This window comes from Myotis daubentonii, chromosome 3 (assembly GCF_963259705.1).
Source record: "Myotis daubentonii chromosome 3, mMyoDau2.1, whole genome shotgun sequence".
Lineage (NCBI taxonomy): Eukaryota > Metazoa > Chordata > Mammalia > Chiroptera > Vespertilionidae > Myotis > Myotis daubentonii.
Window position 1 is genome coordinate 71,357,796 of NC_081842.1, and position 16,005 is coordinate 71,373,800.

A 16,005-nucleotide genomic window follows, 5' to 3' on the forward strand; every position below is an offset into this window, starting at 1 on the left:
CTTCTTTTCCTAGGATCTGTGCATAAGAGATCTCAAGGCCTTTGACACTGAGGGAAAAATTTTCCCTGCGTGTTATCAATTTTGTGGGGAGAGAAAGGGTCATCAGAGTCTCAAAAGAATTAGGAGGAACTAAAGGATAAAAGTGATCTTTTCTAAGTCTTATGGGAAAATTACATAGATTTCATTAATTATAATGTATAACTTAGTGGGTCAAAGAAAGATAAATATTAGGCAGCTAATTCAGTTTTTCCTGAAAATATTTAGAAAGAGAACAAAAAGAAAGTAGAAAAACTAAAATAATAAAAGCTCAGAGCAGACATTTATTTAGTAATCAGATACTATTTGTCTCTAATCTTATTTAATAAAAGAGAAACATGCAAATTGACCATATCTCTGCTACACTCACAAGCCACACCCACCAGCCAATCAGGAGTGAGTATGCAAATAAACTCAACCAAGAGGGAGGTGGCCACAGAGCTGGAGCAAACAGGAGGTTTGGGTTGCCCCTGGCGATGGAGGAAGCCAAGCTTCCTGCCTGCCCTGGCTGGCTGTGGGCTCCGCTCAAGGCTACAAAGTTTCAATTATAGAAGATAAATAAATCCCAGATACCAGCTTCCAGCTGCTGTGGCCTCTGCTCAAGGAGGTCTGGGAGCCTGGGTTGCCTGGGGCTGTGGCCAGCCTGAAAACAGCCCTCAGCCCCTCACCCAGGCTGGCCACGCCCCCCAGCAGGTACCCCCACCCTGAAGTGGGTGTGGCCAGCCTGAAAATGGCCTTCAGCCCCTCACCCAGGCTGGCCACACCCCCATGGGGTGAAGGTCCCTGCTGGGCTGCTTAGCCAGCCTGCAAGCAGCCATCGGCCCCTCACCCAGGCTGGCCAGGCACCCCAGTGGGGACCCCCACCCTGAAAGGGCTATTTATAGGCCATCCTATAAATAGCCCTCAGCCCCTCACCAAGGCTGGCCAGGCACCCCAGCGGAACCCACCATCCTGAAGGGGGTGTGGCTAGCCTGAACACGGCCCTCAGCTGCCCCTCACTCAGGCTGACCAGGCACCCCAGCAGGGACCCCCACCCTGAAGGGGGTGTGGCCAGCTCTAAAACAGCCCTCAGCCCCTCACCCAAGCTGGCCACACCACCCCAGCGGGGACCCTCACCCCATAGTGGCGTGGCCAGCCTGCAAACCACCACAGGCCCCTCGCCAGGGCCACCCCATGCCCCAAGGGAACCCCCACCCTGATTCAGGACACCCTTCAGGGCAAACCAGCTGGCCCCACCTGTGCACCAGGCCTCTATCTATACTAATAAAAAGGTAATATGCTAATTAGACTGGGAGACCTTCCAGGAGAACTTCCGGACATTCTTCTGGACAAAGCCATGGTGGCAGGGCTGAGGTAGAGGCGGTTAGAGGCCAAGAGGGGAGGGCAGTTGTGGGTGATCAGGCTGGTGGGGGACGGGGCCATTGAGGGTAAGCAGAACAGCAGTAGGGCCAGTTGGGGGCAAGCAGGCTGGTGGTGGGGGGCAGTTGGGGACAAGCAGGCCGGCAGGCAGAGTGGTTAGCGGCAATCAGGCAGGCAGGTGAGTGGTTAGGAGCCAGCAGTCCCAGATTGCGAGAGGGATGTCAGACTGCTGGTTTAGGCCTGATCCCTGTAAACCAGCAGTAGGACATCCTTCGAGGGGGTCCTAGATTGGAGAGAGTGCAGCCTGGGCTGAAGAACACCCCCTCCACCATGCACGAATTTCATGCACCAGGCCACTAGTTAAATTAATAAAGATAAAAACAATAAGATGTATTTCTGGCAAGGACACTATAAAAAGAGTACCCTTAGCCCTGGCCGGTTTGGCTCAGTGGATAGAGCATCGGCCTGCGGACTGAAGGGTCCCAGGTTTGATTCCAGCCAAGGGCATGTACCTTGGTTGTGGGCACATCTCAAATAGGAGGTATGCAGGAGGCAGCTGATTGATGTTTCTCTCTTATCGATGTTTCTAACTCTCTATCCCTCTCCTTTCCTCTCTGTGAAAAATCAATAAAATATATTTTAAAAAAAAAGTACCCTTAGCCATTGTGGAGGAAGTATAAATGGCTATAACATTTGTCTCTAATCTTATTTAATAAAGATTCTTGGAAATTTGTAATTTGCACTAATATGCTAAATTTTTATTTTAAAGTCAACATTAGTTACTTTAGGTCAGGAATAATAATCATCAATGTCATAAAGATAGAAGTTCTATAACTTCATCATAGAATCACTTAAGTAAGTAAAAATGCAAAACAACCTGAAAGAGGAAAATTTTTAAATAAATTAATTCAATGTAATATGAACTTATAAAAAAACTAGAGGCCCGGTGCACAAAAATTTGTGCACTCAGGGGTGGGGGGGGGACCCCTCAGCCTGGCCTGTGCCCTCTCGCAGTCTGGGACCCCTCAGGGGATGACCAACTGCTGGCTTAGGCCTGCTCCCCAGGGGATTGGGCCTAAGATGGCAATCAGACATCCCTCTGGCAGCCAGGCAGCCCTTGGGGGATGTCCACTTGCCAGAGGGGAGCAGGCCTAAACTGCAGTCGGACATCCTTAGTGCTGCTGAGGAGGCAAGAGAGGCTCCCGCCACCACTGCTGTACTGGCAGCCATCAGCCTGGCTTGTGGCTGAGCAGAGCTCCTCCCATGTGAGAGCTCACTGACCACCAGAGGGCAGCTCCTGCATTGAGCGTCTGCCCCCTGGTGGTCAGTGTGTTTCATAGTGACCAGTCACTCCCAGTCTTTCTGCTGCTAGGGTCAGTTTGCATATTACCCTTTTACTATATAGGATAGAGGCCTGGTGCATGGGTGCGGGCCAGCTGGTTTGCCCTGAAGGGTGTCCCGGATCAGGGTGGGGGTCCCGCTTGGGTGCCTGGCCAGTCTGGATGAGGGGCTGATGGCTGTATGCAGCTGGTCACACCCCCTTCAGGGTAGGGGTTCCCACTGGGGTGCCTGGCCAGTCTGGGTGAGGGGCTGAGGGTTGTTTTCAGGCTGGTGGGTGACTGAAGCTCCCAACCTCTCCTTTTTTTCTTTTTATTCTGGGATTTATTTACCTTCTATGGCTGTCACTGGAACTGAGAGCCGGCTTTAGCTCTGAGGCTCAGCTCCAGCTCTGAGACCTCGGCTGCTGAAAGCAGGTATCTGAGTTTGTTTGGCTTCTATAATTGAAACACTGTTGCAGCTCCAGCTCTGAGGCCTGGCTGGTTGAAAGCAGGTTTCTGGGGTTTGTTTAGCTTCTATAATTGCATCATTGTTTCTTAGAGTGCAGCTTAGAGGCCGGCAGGGGCAGGTGGGGAACCTTGGCTTCCTCCATCACTGGAGCAAGCAAGCCTCCTGTTCGCTTCAGCTGCCTGGCTGCCGGCCGCCATCTTGTTTGGCAGTTAATTTGCATATCGCCCTGATTAGCCAATGGGAAGCATGTCAGAGGTACGGTTAATTACCATGTTTGTCTATTATTAGATAGGATTAGTGGTCTATGAACATATTTTCTATATTATGGCAAAAAACCCCAGCAGGGTAAAAAATAATGCATACTGTACAATATGAGTTCTCTCGACACATGATATCAAGATGTGGAAATGGAATTCAGCCCAGGCATTAATAGATATGAAGGAAGAACTAGATTATAGGCAGAATTTATAGAAGTAGTTAGATCTTAAATGGACAAGAGGAGCATTTGTGAGAAGGATTATAGGAAAGGATTTCTTGGGTAAAAGTCCTCAAGTCAATAGCATGAAGGTTTGAGGAGACCATTGTGATGTGGGAGCACAGTGTTGAGTGTTTGAGTCATACCTGAAATATCTGAAGAGGCACACATGGCAGCAGTTAGAGGGATGATGTTTAGGAAATCCCTGCATTTCTAGAGTTTGTTGGGATGAAGGATGCCTGGGTTTTTCTATGGATCAGATATTGGTAATTGGGAGAGGAAGCTGTGTTAGAGTTGTCTTGGATCTTGTCCAGCTGAGCCCTTTGGAAAATGAGGCAACCTCAAAAGAAGGAAACTGGGGATAGATCTACAGAATGGCTCTCAACCAGGAGCGATTGTCCACTCCTCTCCGGGAGATGTTTGGCAATATCACGGATATTTCGGTTGTCAGGAAGCTGGGGAGGGTGTGGTGCTACCACCACTTATTGTGTAGAGACCAGGGCTGCTGTTAAACATTATACAATGCAGGAGATGACCCTGAACAAGAGAGAATTGTCTAGTCCAAAATACCAACTGTGTATAAGTGTTGAGAAACACCTGGAGGCTGTAGAGGAGCCTGGAAGAATCAACTGAAATCAAAACACATGTTTTATGTTTAGAGAACTACAAGAGAGAGTCTCAGTAATAAAAAGGAGGTGGGGGGTCCTCAGAAAAAGGGTCAACTTTAGACATCTGACATCCGGAGAGCTCTGAAACTAGATAACCACAACAGTACCAAGTCAGAGCTCTGCTGCTTCCAATTCTCTCACACCTCCTCTGCTCCCACTCAGAGAGAGACCAGAGAAAAGCTCAGCCAGGTGCAGGAGAAAGAGCATGTGCTAAATGAGGAAGGAAACAAGGAAACAAACCATGCCTCCTTGCTCACTCCCCACATGCTTCTCCTATAAGAAGAGGGAAGACACAGGCATACTGACAATTCCTTCCAAAAATATTACCCCCTCAAGCTTTGTCACCTTCCCATTAAGCCTTCACTCTCACAGACATTGCCAGGGGATGAGTGGTGGACAACTCCTGGAAATTTTATAATCTTTTATTATGAATCTTACATGTGGTCTAGTATCAATTCAGGATGTGGGAATATGGAGACTTATCCACATTTTCTAGTTGTTGGGGGTCTAGGCTAAGACACTGAAAAACCCTAAAAACTTCATCTAATCAGATGCTCCATAGATGTAACCATCACTCTGAGTATTACCCTGTATTTGACGGTAAGACCTCAACTTGCTAAAGCCACAGGCGGTGCTTGGCCAGTATGATTAATTTATTCTGATTAATAAATGCATTAATTATGACTAATCCTGGCTTTAAGACTAGTGTGCTTGGGAGGTAGTAAAGGAGATAGTCCTGTTTCAGTCCATGCCCCTCCAACTGACGTGTTGCCACCAGTGCTTCCAGGGATTCCTTGATGTTCAATCCAGACGGTTATGCTCAAATTCCAGACGGCTAATTTATTCTCTCTGTGTGTCTCTCACTTTCATTTTATTATGAATTTCTATGTCAAATACAGGTCATTTCATTTAATCACCTGGAGTAGGGAGTGGGGGCGGGGGAGCTGGAAGTGTCACTTTCCCTGAGTCCCCTGAAACTTTTTATGAAGAAGAAGACGAGCTGGCAGCGTGTGAGAGAAAGTCAGTGTCCTTCCAAGGCATACCTATCTGTCTTCCCAGTTGAACATTCTATAAAAGGGCAGAAAGGACCAGAGGTTCCACTGTCAGAAGCCAGAAAGGAAGCCTTAGGGACTTACAGATCATCCTTTTATGTTCACTCATAAGGTCAAAGACATTAGGTCTGAAATGGAAAACATTGTTTGTTTTCTGGGTCTGTAATTGTTAGGAGAGTGACTGCTACAAGTTTTTTCTCTGGTGGGCTCTTGGCATCTTTTGTGACCTAACATGTTGAACAGATCCCTCTGTGCTGTATGAAATCGAACTTCAGACTGTACACTGTTCATTTAACTTCCAAGCCTCATTACTAAGAACTGGAATACAATCTTTTATTTTTAACAATAGGAACAGGTCAGATAGCAAAACTGATATGCACGCATCCCCAAACTCTGTCACGTTGGGGTAGAAATGTCATAAAATGTATTTATTTCCAACCAAGTTGAACTCCCTGATTTAATTTCTCTTTGCAGACTGTACAAGCCCTCAATGGTCAGCAAACTCTGAGTCCTGAAGAATTCACCAACTCGGTGTTTCATAAGATTGATATAAACCATGATGGTAAGGCAGCTACTCTCCTAAGGCTGTTTTCTTCCAAAGTAGGAGATGGTGGTGGTGGGAAGTGCCATTCAGACAAAAGCATGAATGTTTTAAGAGATCCCTAGTTGTGATATAATTTGAGCTACAGAATTTGACCAGTCTAATGTTTTCCAGTTGCTACAGTTTAATTGAGGAAATATTTATTAACCATATTTATATTCAATACATTGTGCTTGATATTTTAGCATGGAGAGTAAAGGGGGAATACAAGGAAAGAAAAGTAGGAGAATATGAGATGAAGGGCCCTCTGCTGTTTGCTCTGGGACATGTTCCAGTCATTATTTCCACTCTACCAGAGGTTTCTTATAAACTTACAAAGAAACTTTAGTGTTCCTTACTGAAGAAACCCTTCTTTCAATTATGCTATCTTCTTCTAGTATTAATTTCTGTTTCTTCCCGTTGGCTACACATTTCTGGAAAGAGTTCTCCAAACTTGCCTCCATTTCTGCTCTTTCTGCTTATTTCTCCACTTGCTCTTTCTAACCCTAAAATATGGATTTCTCTTTGGATCAAAGAAGGTTCACTTCTTCAGAGGCAGAGTGAAAAGGGAAGACAGATATTCCAAGAGAAGAGAGAGTGTTTACACAATTGGCTAGGTGAGTATATTAACTTGAGATTGAGGCAGCATATCTAGGAATGGTACTCAAAAAATAACAAAGTTTGTAAAAGTTTTATCAAATATAATGTTAGTACGAGATTTTAAAGAAGTATGGATGTGAGGCATTGGGACTCCAGCCATGGTTGTCATCAATTCACAGTCACTTTTTCCACAGGTTCAACCTGTCCACCTGGGTCACTTCTTATAGTGGACATTAGAGGGCAGTAGAGACCCATGTTGAGTATGGCAGTTTGCATTAGCCAAATGTGGTAGCTCATTCTAGAAGGACAGGATGGTGAGGAGGCTGAAAGAGAGTTCAAATGAAATCGCCATTAGGAATGAGCCAAACAACTGGACAAGAGTACAATTTTCAGAAAAATATTTGGAAATAATCAACAGCGTCTATCCTCCTCTTAAGGAGGATTTAGGTCTAGATCAGCCTCAGCTTAATCTAAAGTCAGAATGCTCACTTACTAGTTTACCAAGATCAAAGCATTTGGTGTAATCACTCGTACTTGGATCTCCACAGATTGAAAATAAAATAAGTCAGTTCATATGAAAGCTTGCAAGGAACACATGCGGATTATACAGAGATGATAAAGAAGTTTAGTGAAGCTAGAAAAGGACCAGAGAAATGGAGATTGGAAGTCAATGAAACCTTATGAAGTCAATGAAACCTTGTTTGGAATATGCAACCCAAAATGGTATCACCAAATAGGAGAAATGCTGCAGATTTTTTTTCTGCTTTGTTTCAATGTTTAATCTTAGAGGTCCTTCAGGATGACAGAGATTAGATTAGAGAGGATAAACCATTTTTCTCCCTGGGGGTTGAAATCATTGATTGAAGTAGATAGGACATCACAAATACTTAAAACTTACAGTGAATTCAAAAGTCAGGTCAAGAATGTTTGAAAATATCTATAGATCCTGTTTCTAGTGTGGGGAGAAGTGGGATAGAAAAAAGGTGACCTTCCTTGGAGAAATATGAGGATTATAGTATCCTTAAGAAGAGGCTCAGATTCTATTAGTTTGAAGGAACAGAAAATATGTTCCAGAAAATAAGACAATGATGGAAGACTCTTTGTTTACTATCTATGCAAGTTTCTCAAGAACAAAGTATAAGGAACCATTAAAATGGGGAATATGGGCTGGAAGAGGTCTAGAAAGAAAAATCTGAGTTGAAAAGGTTGTGAATCTGGGTTGTGAAAAGGTATTGTGCTCAGGAAATAATTGAGGTTAGCTGCAGTTAGAAAGATGAGCTTTTTGCCCTGGAAGAATATGTCAAAAGAGAGAATGCTTTTTGGATTATGGCATAGCTTATAGAAGTAATCACATAAATCTTTTCCTCTGATAGAAATGTGTATTTAAGAAAAAATATATCATTGGCTTTTACAAAATGAAGATATCAAATAAACTAGTTGTACTTTGGAATAACAATGAACTGCTGTGTCTTGTCAAATGCATATGGAGAGCTAAAACTGATAGAATTTGCTTTTTATGTGGAAATTATTAGAGGTTGTTATATCATCTCATTAAGAGACAACTAGGTTCTTCCCAGAAGGACCAAAGAAAAGATGATAAAATTGTACTGTTAGATAAAGACAGCTCAGTGCACCAGAGGACAAGGAAAATAAAGTAATAAAGATGCACAAGGTTGATATTTGCAGAAGTGTAAAAGCATTTTGCCAGTATTTGACAGAGGAGAAAGAAGTACTTCATTCACACATAAAAGAGAAGTTACTACCACAGAGGAGAATGTCTCAACATTTATACAAGCCTAATAAAATATGATTTTTTAATTTTTATTTTCATTATTATAAAAACATCAGTGTTGGTAGAAATAGAAATGTTCAATTAAGTATATAAGAATAGTGTTGACTGTATGCCAACATTATATATATATGAAGATAACCATGTATCCATACATATAAAAGCCTAAGCGGTTGAATGACCGAATGACCAGAACGACTGGTCACTATGATGCGCACTGACCACCAGGGGGCAGATGATCAACACAGTAACTGCCTCGTGGTGGTCAGTGCACTCCCACAGTGGGAGTGTGGCTAAGCTGATCGACCCCTCCTGGCAGCCCACCAGCCCAGCAGCAGCCACTCCCTCCCTCAGTAGTCCTGCAGGTCTAATCTCCAGAGAACGGGCCAGGCACCATTGGACCAGTGCCACTCGCACGATCCCAACAGTGCAGTTGGCCTCTTGGAAGTCAGCCTTGGGCACCATGGCCACTTCCCCTCCCTAGATGTTTCATAAGGAAGAAACAATACAAAAGTGGCTGCCAGGTGGTTCCTGACAATTAGCATGTATGTTAGCGGGACGGATCTGGATCCTGGGCCGGCAAGGGCATCCCACCACCTGACCAGAGGGCCGATCATGTCCCAGCCCCCCCCCTCCCCCACCTGCACCCCCTTCAGGACCCCACTTGTGCACAAATTTGTGCACCGGACCTCTAGTATGTCTATAAAAATAAGCACATCATTAGTACCTGATGATCCAATGAATATTGACACAAAAAATAAAGATCACAACCAACCAAGATACAAACAGAAAAACTTCAGGAACATACTATACAGTGGGGCCTTGACTTACGAGTTTAATTCGTTCCATGATGGAGCTCGTAACTCAAATTACTCGTATGTCAAATCAAACAGTGAACGAGTGGGACACGTGATGCTGGGCTGGTGTTGTGGCGTTCACTGTGACGTTCGCTGCGCCAACTAGTGATGGGGTATCTGAAGCTGCCTTGTAACCCTAATTTTAGCTTGTAACTCAAAGCAAAAAATCGGCTGAGAGACGGCTGGTATCTCGAAAAACTCATTAGTCGGGACACTCGTAAGTCAAGGCCCCATTGTATATGAAAAGACTGCAAATTATTTGCAAAAGAATTATTAACATCAAATCTGTTCATATAAAAAATACATAACAGGGGGCTTTGCAAAAAGCCCACGAAAGGTCCGGAAGTCCCCATCCATATTTGGGGGACAAAGAAACCAAAGGGGATAAAAGAAGGGCTTCCACCATATTGGTTTGCTCAAACACTGGAGGCAACTCCTCTGAGCCCGCCGGCGTAATAAAGCTGTGTAACTCCAAAAAAAAAAAAAAATAAAATAAAAAAAAAATAAAAAAAAAAATAAAAAATACATAACAACTACAAAGTATTCTACACATAATTATCATTGTAGTTAACAAATCAAAGTTAGAAGATTAATCAAAAGAGAAATTCTATCTAATAAAGAAGGAATATGCTAATTGATCCTCACGTCATAGCAAAGATGGAGGTGCTCACCGCCAATAAGGAGGGAATATGCTAATTGACTGCCATGCCCTCAAAGATGGTGGGGCCCACAGCCATGAGATGGTGGTGCCCAGTCCCCTCAGCCCCACCAGTGCACCTGCCTTCAGAGTCCCCCAGACCCCTCAGTCCCGCAGCTGCCCAGGGCCGGCCCAAGGTTCAGGCCAGCCTCAGGTGGTGGCTTCCCAGCCGCCCAGGGCCACTCGAGGCTCAGGTAACCAGGGCTGGCCCAGGCTTGAGCTGCCAACAGTGGCAGCAGCAGAGGTGTGATGGGGACATTGCCTTCCCCTGATCGCTGGGTCATCTCCTGCCTCTGAGGGCTCCTGGACTCTGAAAGGGGGCAGGTTGGGCTGAGGGACCCCCATCCCCTTCCCACCTCCCCCCCACATTCCAGTGCATGAATTTTCATGCACCGGGCCTCTAGTGTAGGAATAATGCTAAGAAAATAAAAAATGAACAGCTATAAGCTCCATGAGGGCAAGAACTACATTCTTTCTTTTGTTTTTAAGAATAGTTTATTAATCTTTGGAAAGAGAGAAACATTGATGTGATATGAGATCACAACATTGATATACTGCCTCCTGCACTCCCCCTACTAAGAATGGAACCCACAACCCCAAGGGTGTGCCCTGACCAGGAATCAACCAACAATCATCAGATGAAGGCCAACCAACTGAGCCACACTTGCCAGGGCAAGAACTATTTTCATTTTATATTCTTTGATATTTTCTGTGCTCTCACACTTCATGGCACATAGTAGATACTCTAGAAATAGTTGCAAAAAGAATGACTGTCTGATAAGATGTCATATGAAAAGTAAAGGAAGAAATAAAGAAGAAACAAGCATAAGATTCAATGCTATCTGTGGGAAGAAAAGCCCCTTTAATAGAAAATTACTTTGGAAATTAACATATATATGCATATACATTGCAAACTTCATAAAATATAAACACAGATTGATTAGCAGGAATCAATTATCAATGGAAAGTGCAAATAGGGGGCCAGAGAGAGGTTAAAGGGAGATTCTTTCATTTCATTACACCTTTCAGCAGTGTTTGAATTTTTTACCATGAGCATGTATTATAATTCAATAAGTTAGTTTTATTTTTATAATACGCACAATAGCATCCAGGAAGGAGAACTTGATGAGAATTCTCCTCAAAGACTGAAAATTGGAAGTTCAACATTCAATATTATTGAAGAATGGAGAGAGGACAGCGAGACAAGTCAGGATAAATAAGCGTGGAATTCCATAACCTTTGCTACAGGAAGAAGAGCAATCCCCATTCCACCATGAGCTGCTTAGAAGTCATTCCTGCCATGATTGGGGAAGATTTATAGATGCTGCTCACACAACATTAAGTGCTGAAAGTTTAACACAGTGCCTCATAGCACAGGGACAAGGGAGACTTAAGTGGCTCATAAAAATAAATAGTGAAAGTCAAAAGAGACAAAAGGAAGCCAGAGGGGAAATGAAAGAGGGTGATTATTGAGCAGACATTTAGGATAAAAGAAAACAGGGACAGGACATGAAGGAAGACATTGAGCCACAAAAGATATGCTCTTGCTGGTTTGGCTCAGTAGATAGAGAATTAGCTTGCAGACTGAAGGGTCCCTGATTCGATTCTAGTCAAGGGCACATGCCCGGGTTTGATCCCCAGTAGGGGGCATGCAAGAGGCAGCCAATCAATGATTCTCTCTCTTCATTGATATTTCTATCTCTCTCTCCCTTCCTGTCTGAAATCAATAAAAATATATATTTTTTAAAAAGATGTGTTTTAGACTGGAATATTCTGGAAAGCTATGAAGGTCACAGTGAGGGAAACTGAGAACCACCAGATCAGAGGAAACTGAGTTTCCTCATATAAGGGAAGAAACTGCTGTACTTAAAAGTCTATGATTGTGTTTTGAGTTTTAAGTGCAGCCAAAGAACATATGTATATGCGTGACCCATGGACACAGACAACAGTGTGGTGATGGCCAGAGGGTGGAGGTGGGCAAAGGGGCAGGGGATGAGGACATCTGTAATAGTGTCAACAATAAAAATAAAGTTATAAAAACATCTCTGCTATGACTGTATTTAAAAACTCTGGTTAGTCACTCAATGATGTTTTCCTTTATGCTCTGTCCCCTTTTTGTTTTGTTTTGTTTTACCCTAAATGTCTTCTCAGTAATCACCCTCCTTCTACTATGCTTTACACCTGACACTAACACTTAATGAACTGTAATTGAAATACAAAATAAAACTTCTCTGCTATAAAGTTCTGCTAACTACCTCTAGTGCCACCTTTCTAACAAACCCAAAGCTGGTTTCATTGGAAATCTTCTCCAGCATCCTTCCTTGAATATCTGGTCATTCTCATCTCCTGAGACTTCCCATTCTCATCTTTGCTAATTTCCCAGTCCCAACACCATTTCTTTTCTTAAAATTGTTAGGTCGCCGAAGGAGGAACATAGGAGGCCAGAATGGTGAGGGATTGTGAATTTATTCGATCATCCCCACACCAGGTGGCTGAGCCTGGATGGCTCCAGCCCCCAGTGACAGGAGTCAGCGGCCTTTACGGGACTTTTGGTGGGCTTTTTCTGGGCGGAGACTTCTTTATGCATACCCGGAGGGGATATCATGGAATGTGGCTACAGCAAGTGAAATGTGGTCTCAGCAAAGGCAATATCCATAGTGAAAAGGCCTGAAAAGCCAGTTCCCGGAAGAGGGGTATCGATTCAATTGCAAGATCAAATCTAACAGAAATTCTAATGTAAAAGAATTAGAAATAATTGGGGACAAAACCCTTTTTTTTACACAGGCTGGCTTAAAAAAACCTTCTTTTAAAACAAGACTGATTTCTTTAGAGCAAATCTGCTAATGTGGGCATGTACAATAACATTTGGCTTTTTGGGGGAGGAGGGAGGTAGGGAGCAGTGATTTTTTTGATTTGTTATAAAAGATATTTAAGATGTTAATAGGAAGAAATACATAAACCAGGAAGATGAAGAGGATGACCAGATTGCAGACAGGACTAAAGAAAAAGTCATGGGTAGCTGTCATATCACCAGTGCTGAACTTGGTACTGAGTGATGGAAGAGCACCCGCAACACGGACCAGCTGGGGAGAGAGATCTGAAGGGATCAAGAAGTACAAACTGGCCATTACAAAACAGTCCCGGGGATGTAAAGTACAGCACAGTGAATCCAGTCAATAATATTGCAACAACCATCCATGGTGTCAGGTGAGCATTGGAAATATCAGGGCGACCACTGTGTAAAGTGTAGGATTGTCTAATCATATACCTGAAACTAATACAAAATAATATTGAATATAAAATGTGATTGAAAAATAAAATTAAAAAGATGAAAAAGAATATAATTATATCACACTAAAAATATAAAGAAAAATAATTCCTTTTTCTCTTTTTTACATCAGTAACCTGCACTGCTTTTAAACCAGCATGGTGACTATACACCAGCCCTGCAGACACAGCCTCTTCCACGGCCAGCAGTGAGACAGAGAAGTGTGACAACTGGGTGGTAAAAATCTACTTCAGCTCTCCTATCTCCACTCTCACTTCCCTTTTGCTCATTTGAAAAATCTCTTGGGCTGGGAATTTAGCAGCTGTGAATTTCCTTTTCAAAGGACAGTTATTCTTTTGTTGCTTGTGGTTCCCCCACCATCTCTTCACCCGTGTGACACTCCCCACCCACACACTCCCCACACATTTTTATTTTCAGTTTTCTCTACTTCATGTTGGTTCATTCCACACTTTATTCCCTGTGAGACATAGGGAATTCCGTTCCTACCCACCGTTAGCTGGAATTTTGCACAGGCTTCTTTGGCATAAGGAAAACATAAGGAGCAAAGATTAGATTTTCCTCTAGAAAATGTATTTTAGTATTCTGCCAGTGAAAGAAAAATGTATATTATGAGAATGTGATGATTCATGCTTATTTATATTTGAATCACTATGATATTTTTATTTTTAACATGTTTGTATTGATTTTATAAAGAGAGGAAGGGGGAGGGAGAGAGAGATAGAAGCATTGATGAGAGGGAATGATCAGTATGGCTGCCTCCTGCACGCTCCCTATGGGGATCGAGCCCGCAACGAGGGCATGTGCTCTGATCAGGAATCAAACCGGTGACCTCTTAGTGCATGGGACAATGCTCAACCAACTGAGCCACACTGGCTGGGCACTGTGGTTGTATTTTAGATATTTGTCCTTATCCATTAAAAAAGTACAGGTACAGTGTAACACCTGATTTCAGTTTCTGCTGACTTTCTGAACCAAGTGCACATCCTCTAGTTACTGAATGTACTTGTGTTTGGCTGGCCTTCCAGTCAGCCAAAACTCTATTGGGTACAATCTCTTTGAAATAATAAATTGCATCTGTACTCCTGCACTTGAATCTGCTCATAGTTATAATACAAATAATTTAAGGCAACATAGGGCCCCACCCCATCTCCACCAAAAATGTTGAAAAGTTATCTTGTGGGCTAGGTTAATGGAAAAGTATGGCAACAAGTACTTAAGGGTCTATGGTGTTTTTATAGCATCAGACTGGCCAGCATAGGCTAAGGCTTAAGTCAAGGTAATAAAATTAGGAATAAAAAATCAGAACTTGCCGAAACCGGTTTGGCTCGGTGGATAGAGTGTCGGCCTGCGGACTGAGGGGTCCCAGGTTCGATTCCGGTCAAGGGCATGTACCTGGGTTGCGGGCACATCCCCAGTGGGAGATGTGCAGGAGGCAGCTCATCCATGTTTCTCTTTCATCGATGTTTCTAGCTCTCTATCTCTCTCCCTTCCTCTCTGTAGAAAATCAATAAAATATATTTTAAAAAAATCAGAACAGAAGAGGAGAACTAATGGCCTATAATTATATGTGGAATGAATAAATGTTTAACCTTCCTCCCAGCTTTGGACAATCTAGAATTTTTTCTCAGAGAGAAGAACACTGAAAACAGCCTTGCAAACAACTATTTCCTCCAGATCTTAGAAATCTTCAATCTTTATGCTTTTATTACTTTGTATATCTTCAAGATTAATGGCTAAGTAATCAATATTGTGTGAAAATGTGAATGTATATGCGTTTATGGGCACTTTATCTTTTATTCTCAGCCCAAAATACAAATGGAGTGCTTTCATCATCTTTATTTTCACTACCAATCTTTCCATCAAATGCTTTTCTATATAAGAATATTCTGCCCTTACTGGTTTGGCTCAGTGGATAGATCACTGGCTTGTGGACTGAAGGGTTCCAGGTTCGATTCCGGTCAAGGGCATATACCTTGGTTGCAGGTACATCCCCAGTAGGGGGTGTGCAGGAGGCAGTTGATGGATGTTTCTAACTCTCTATCCCTCGTCCTTCCTCTCTGTAAAAAATCAATAAAAGAGCATATTCAAAGAATTTAGAGTCTGGTTGAGGTAAAAATCTATCAAAAGAAGTATGTCAATAATAATACCAGTGACTATATTGTATATGCCAGTGAGTAGTATGGACAAAGTCTTTTATTGTTTATTTATTATTTTCTAGGAGAATTGACTTTCGAGGACAATGAAAATACATCCTGCATATCAGATATTTACATGACAATTCATAACAGTAGCAAAATTATAGTTATGAAGTAGCAACGAAAATAATTTCATGGTTGGGGGTCACCACAACATGAGGAACTGTACTAAAAGGTCGCGGCATTAGGAAGGTTGAGAACCACTGCTTTAGAAGAATTTATCAGTGGTACAGAAAAAGATCAGGAGCTTCTTGAGGTTGTTTCTGAGAGCTTCGACTTCTCCAATGTACTGGAAGTTACCTGTAATGGGAAGCAGGCAGACATGGGAGGAGGCTTCCATCAAACCATCTAACAAGGCTTGTCAGTGGAAAACCAATGATGGAGTGCCGTCCCCAGATCTCAGTTAAGAAGAAATGAAATTCCCTCCATGTGCATGTTATTGATTTCAGGATTTTATTATAATTGGTGTCAGTTATGAATACATCACTCATCTTAAGTCCCATGGAGATTTCCATAAAGATCCTAGACAAAAGCATTGCTACTTTTCTGCTTATACATTAGTATTCTCTGAGCAGATCAGAATATGACAATTAAACTGAAGAACTGTATCCATATCTATC

The 16,005-nt window shown here is 42.8% G+C and overlaps 1 protein-coding gene across 1 annotated transcript in view; it reads left to right on the forward strand.

Annotated features, from left to right (window-relative positions):
- GUCA1C (guanylate cyclase activator 1C) overlaps window positions 1-15,691 on the forward strand; it is a 39,405-nt gene extending 23,714 nt beyond the window's left edge. The window contains 2 exon segments of the mRNA XM_059686007.1: window positions 5,853-5,978; window positions 15,584-15,691. Coding sequence (XP_059541990.1) covers window positions 5,853-5,978; window positions 15,584-15,691 — 234 coding nt within the window.
- The last annotated feature ends 314 nt before the right edge of the window (window positions 15,692-16,005 follow it).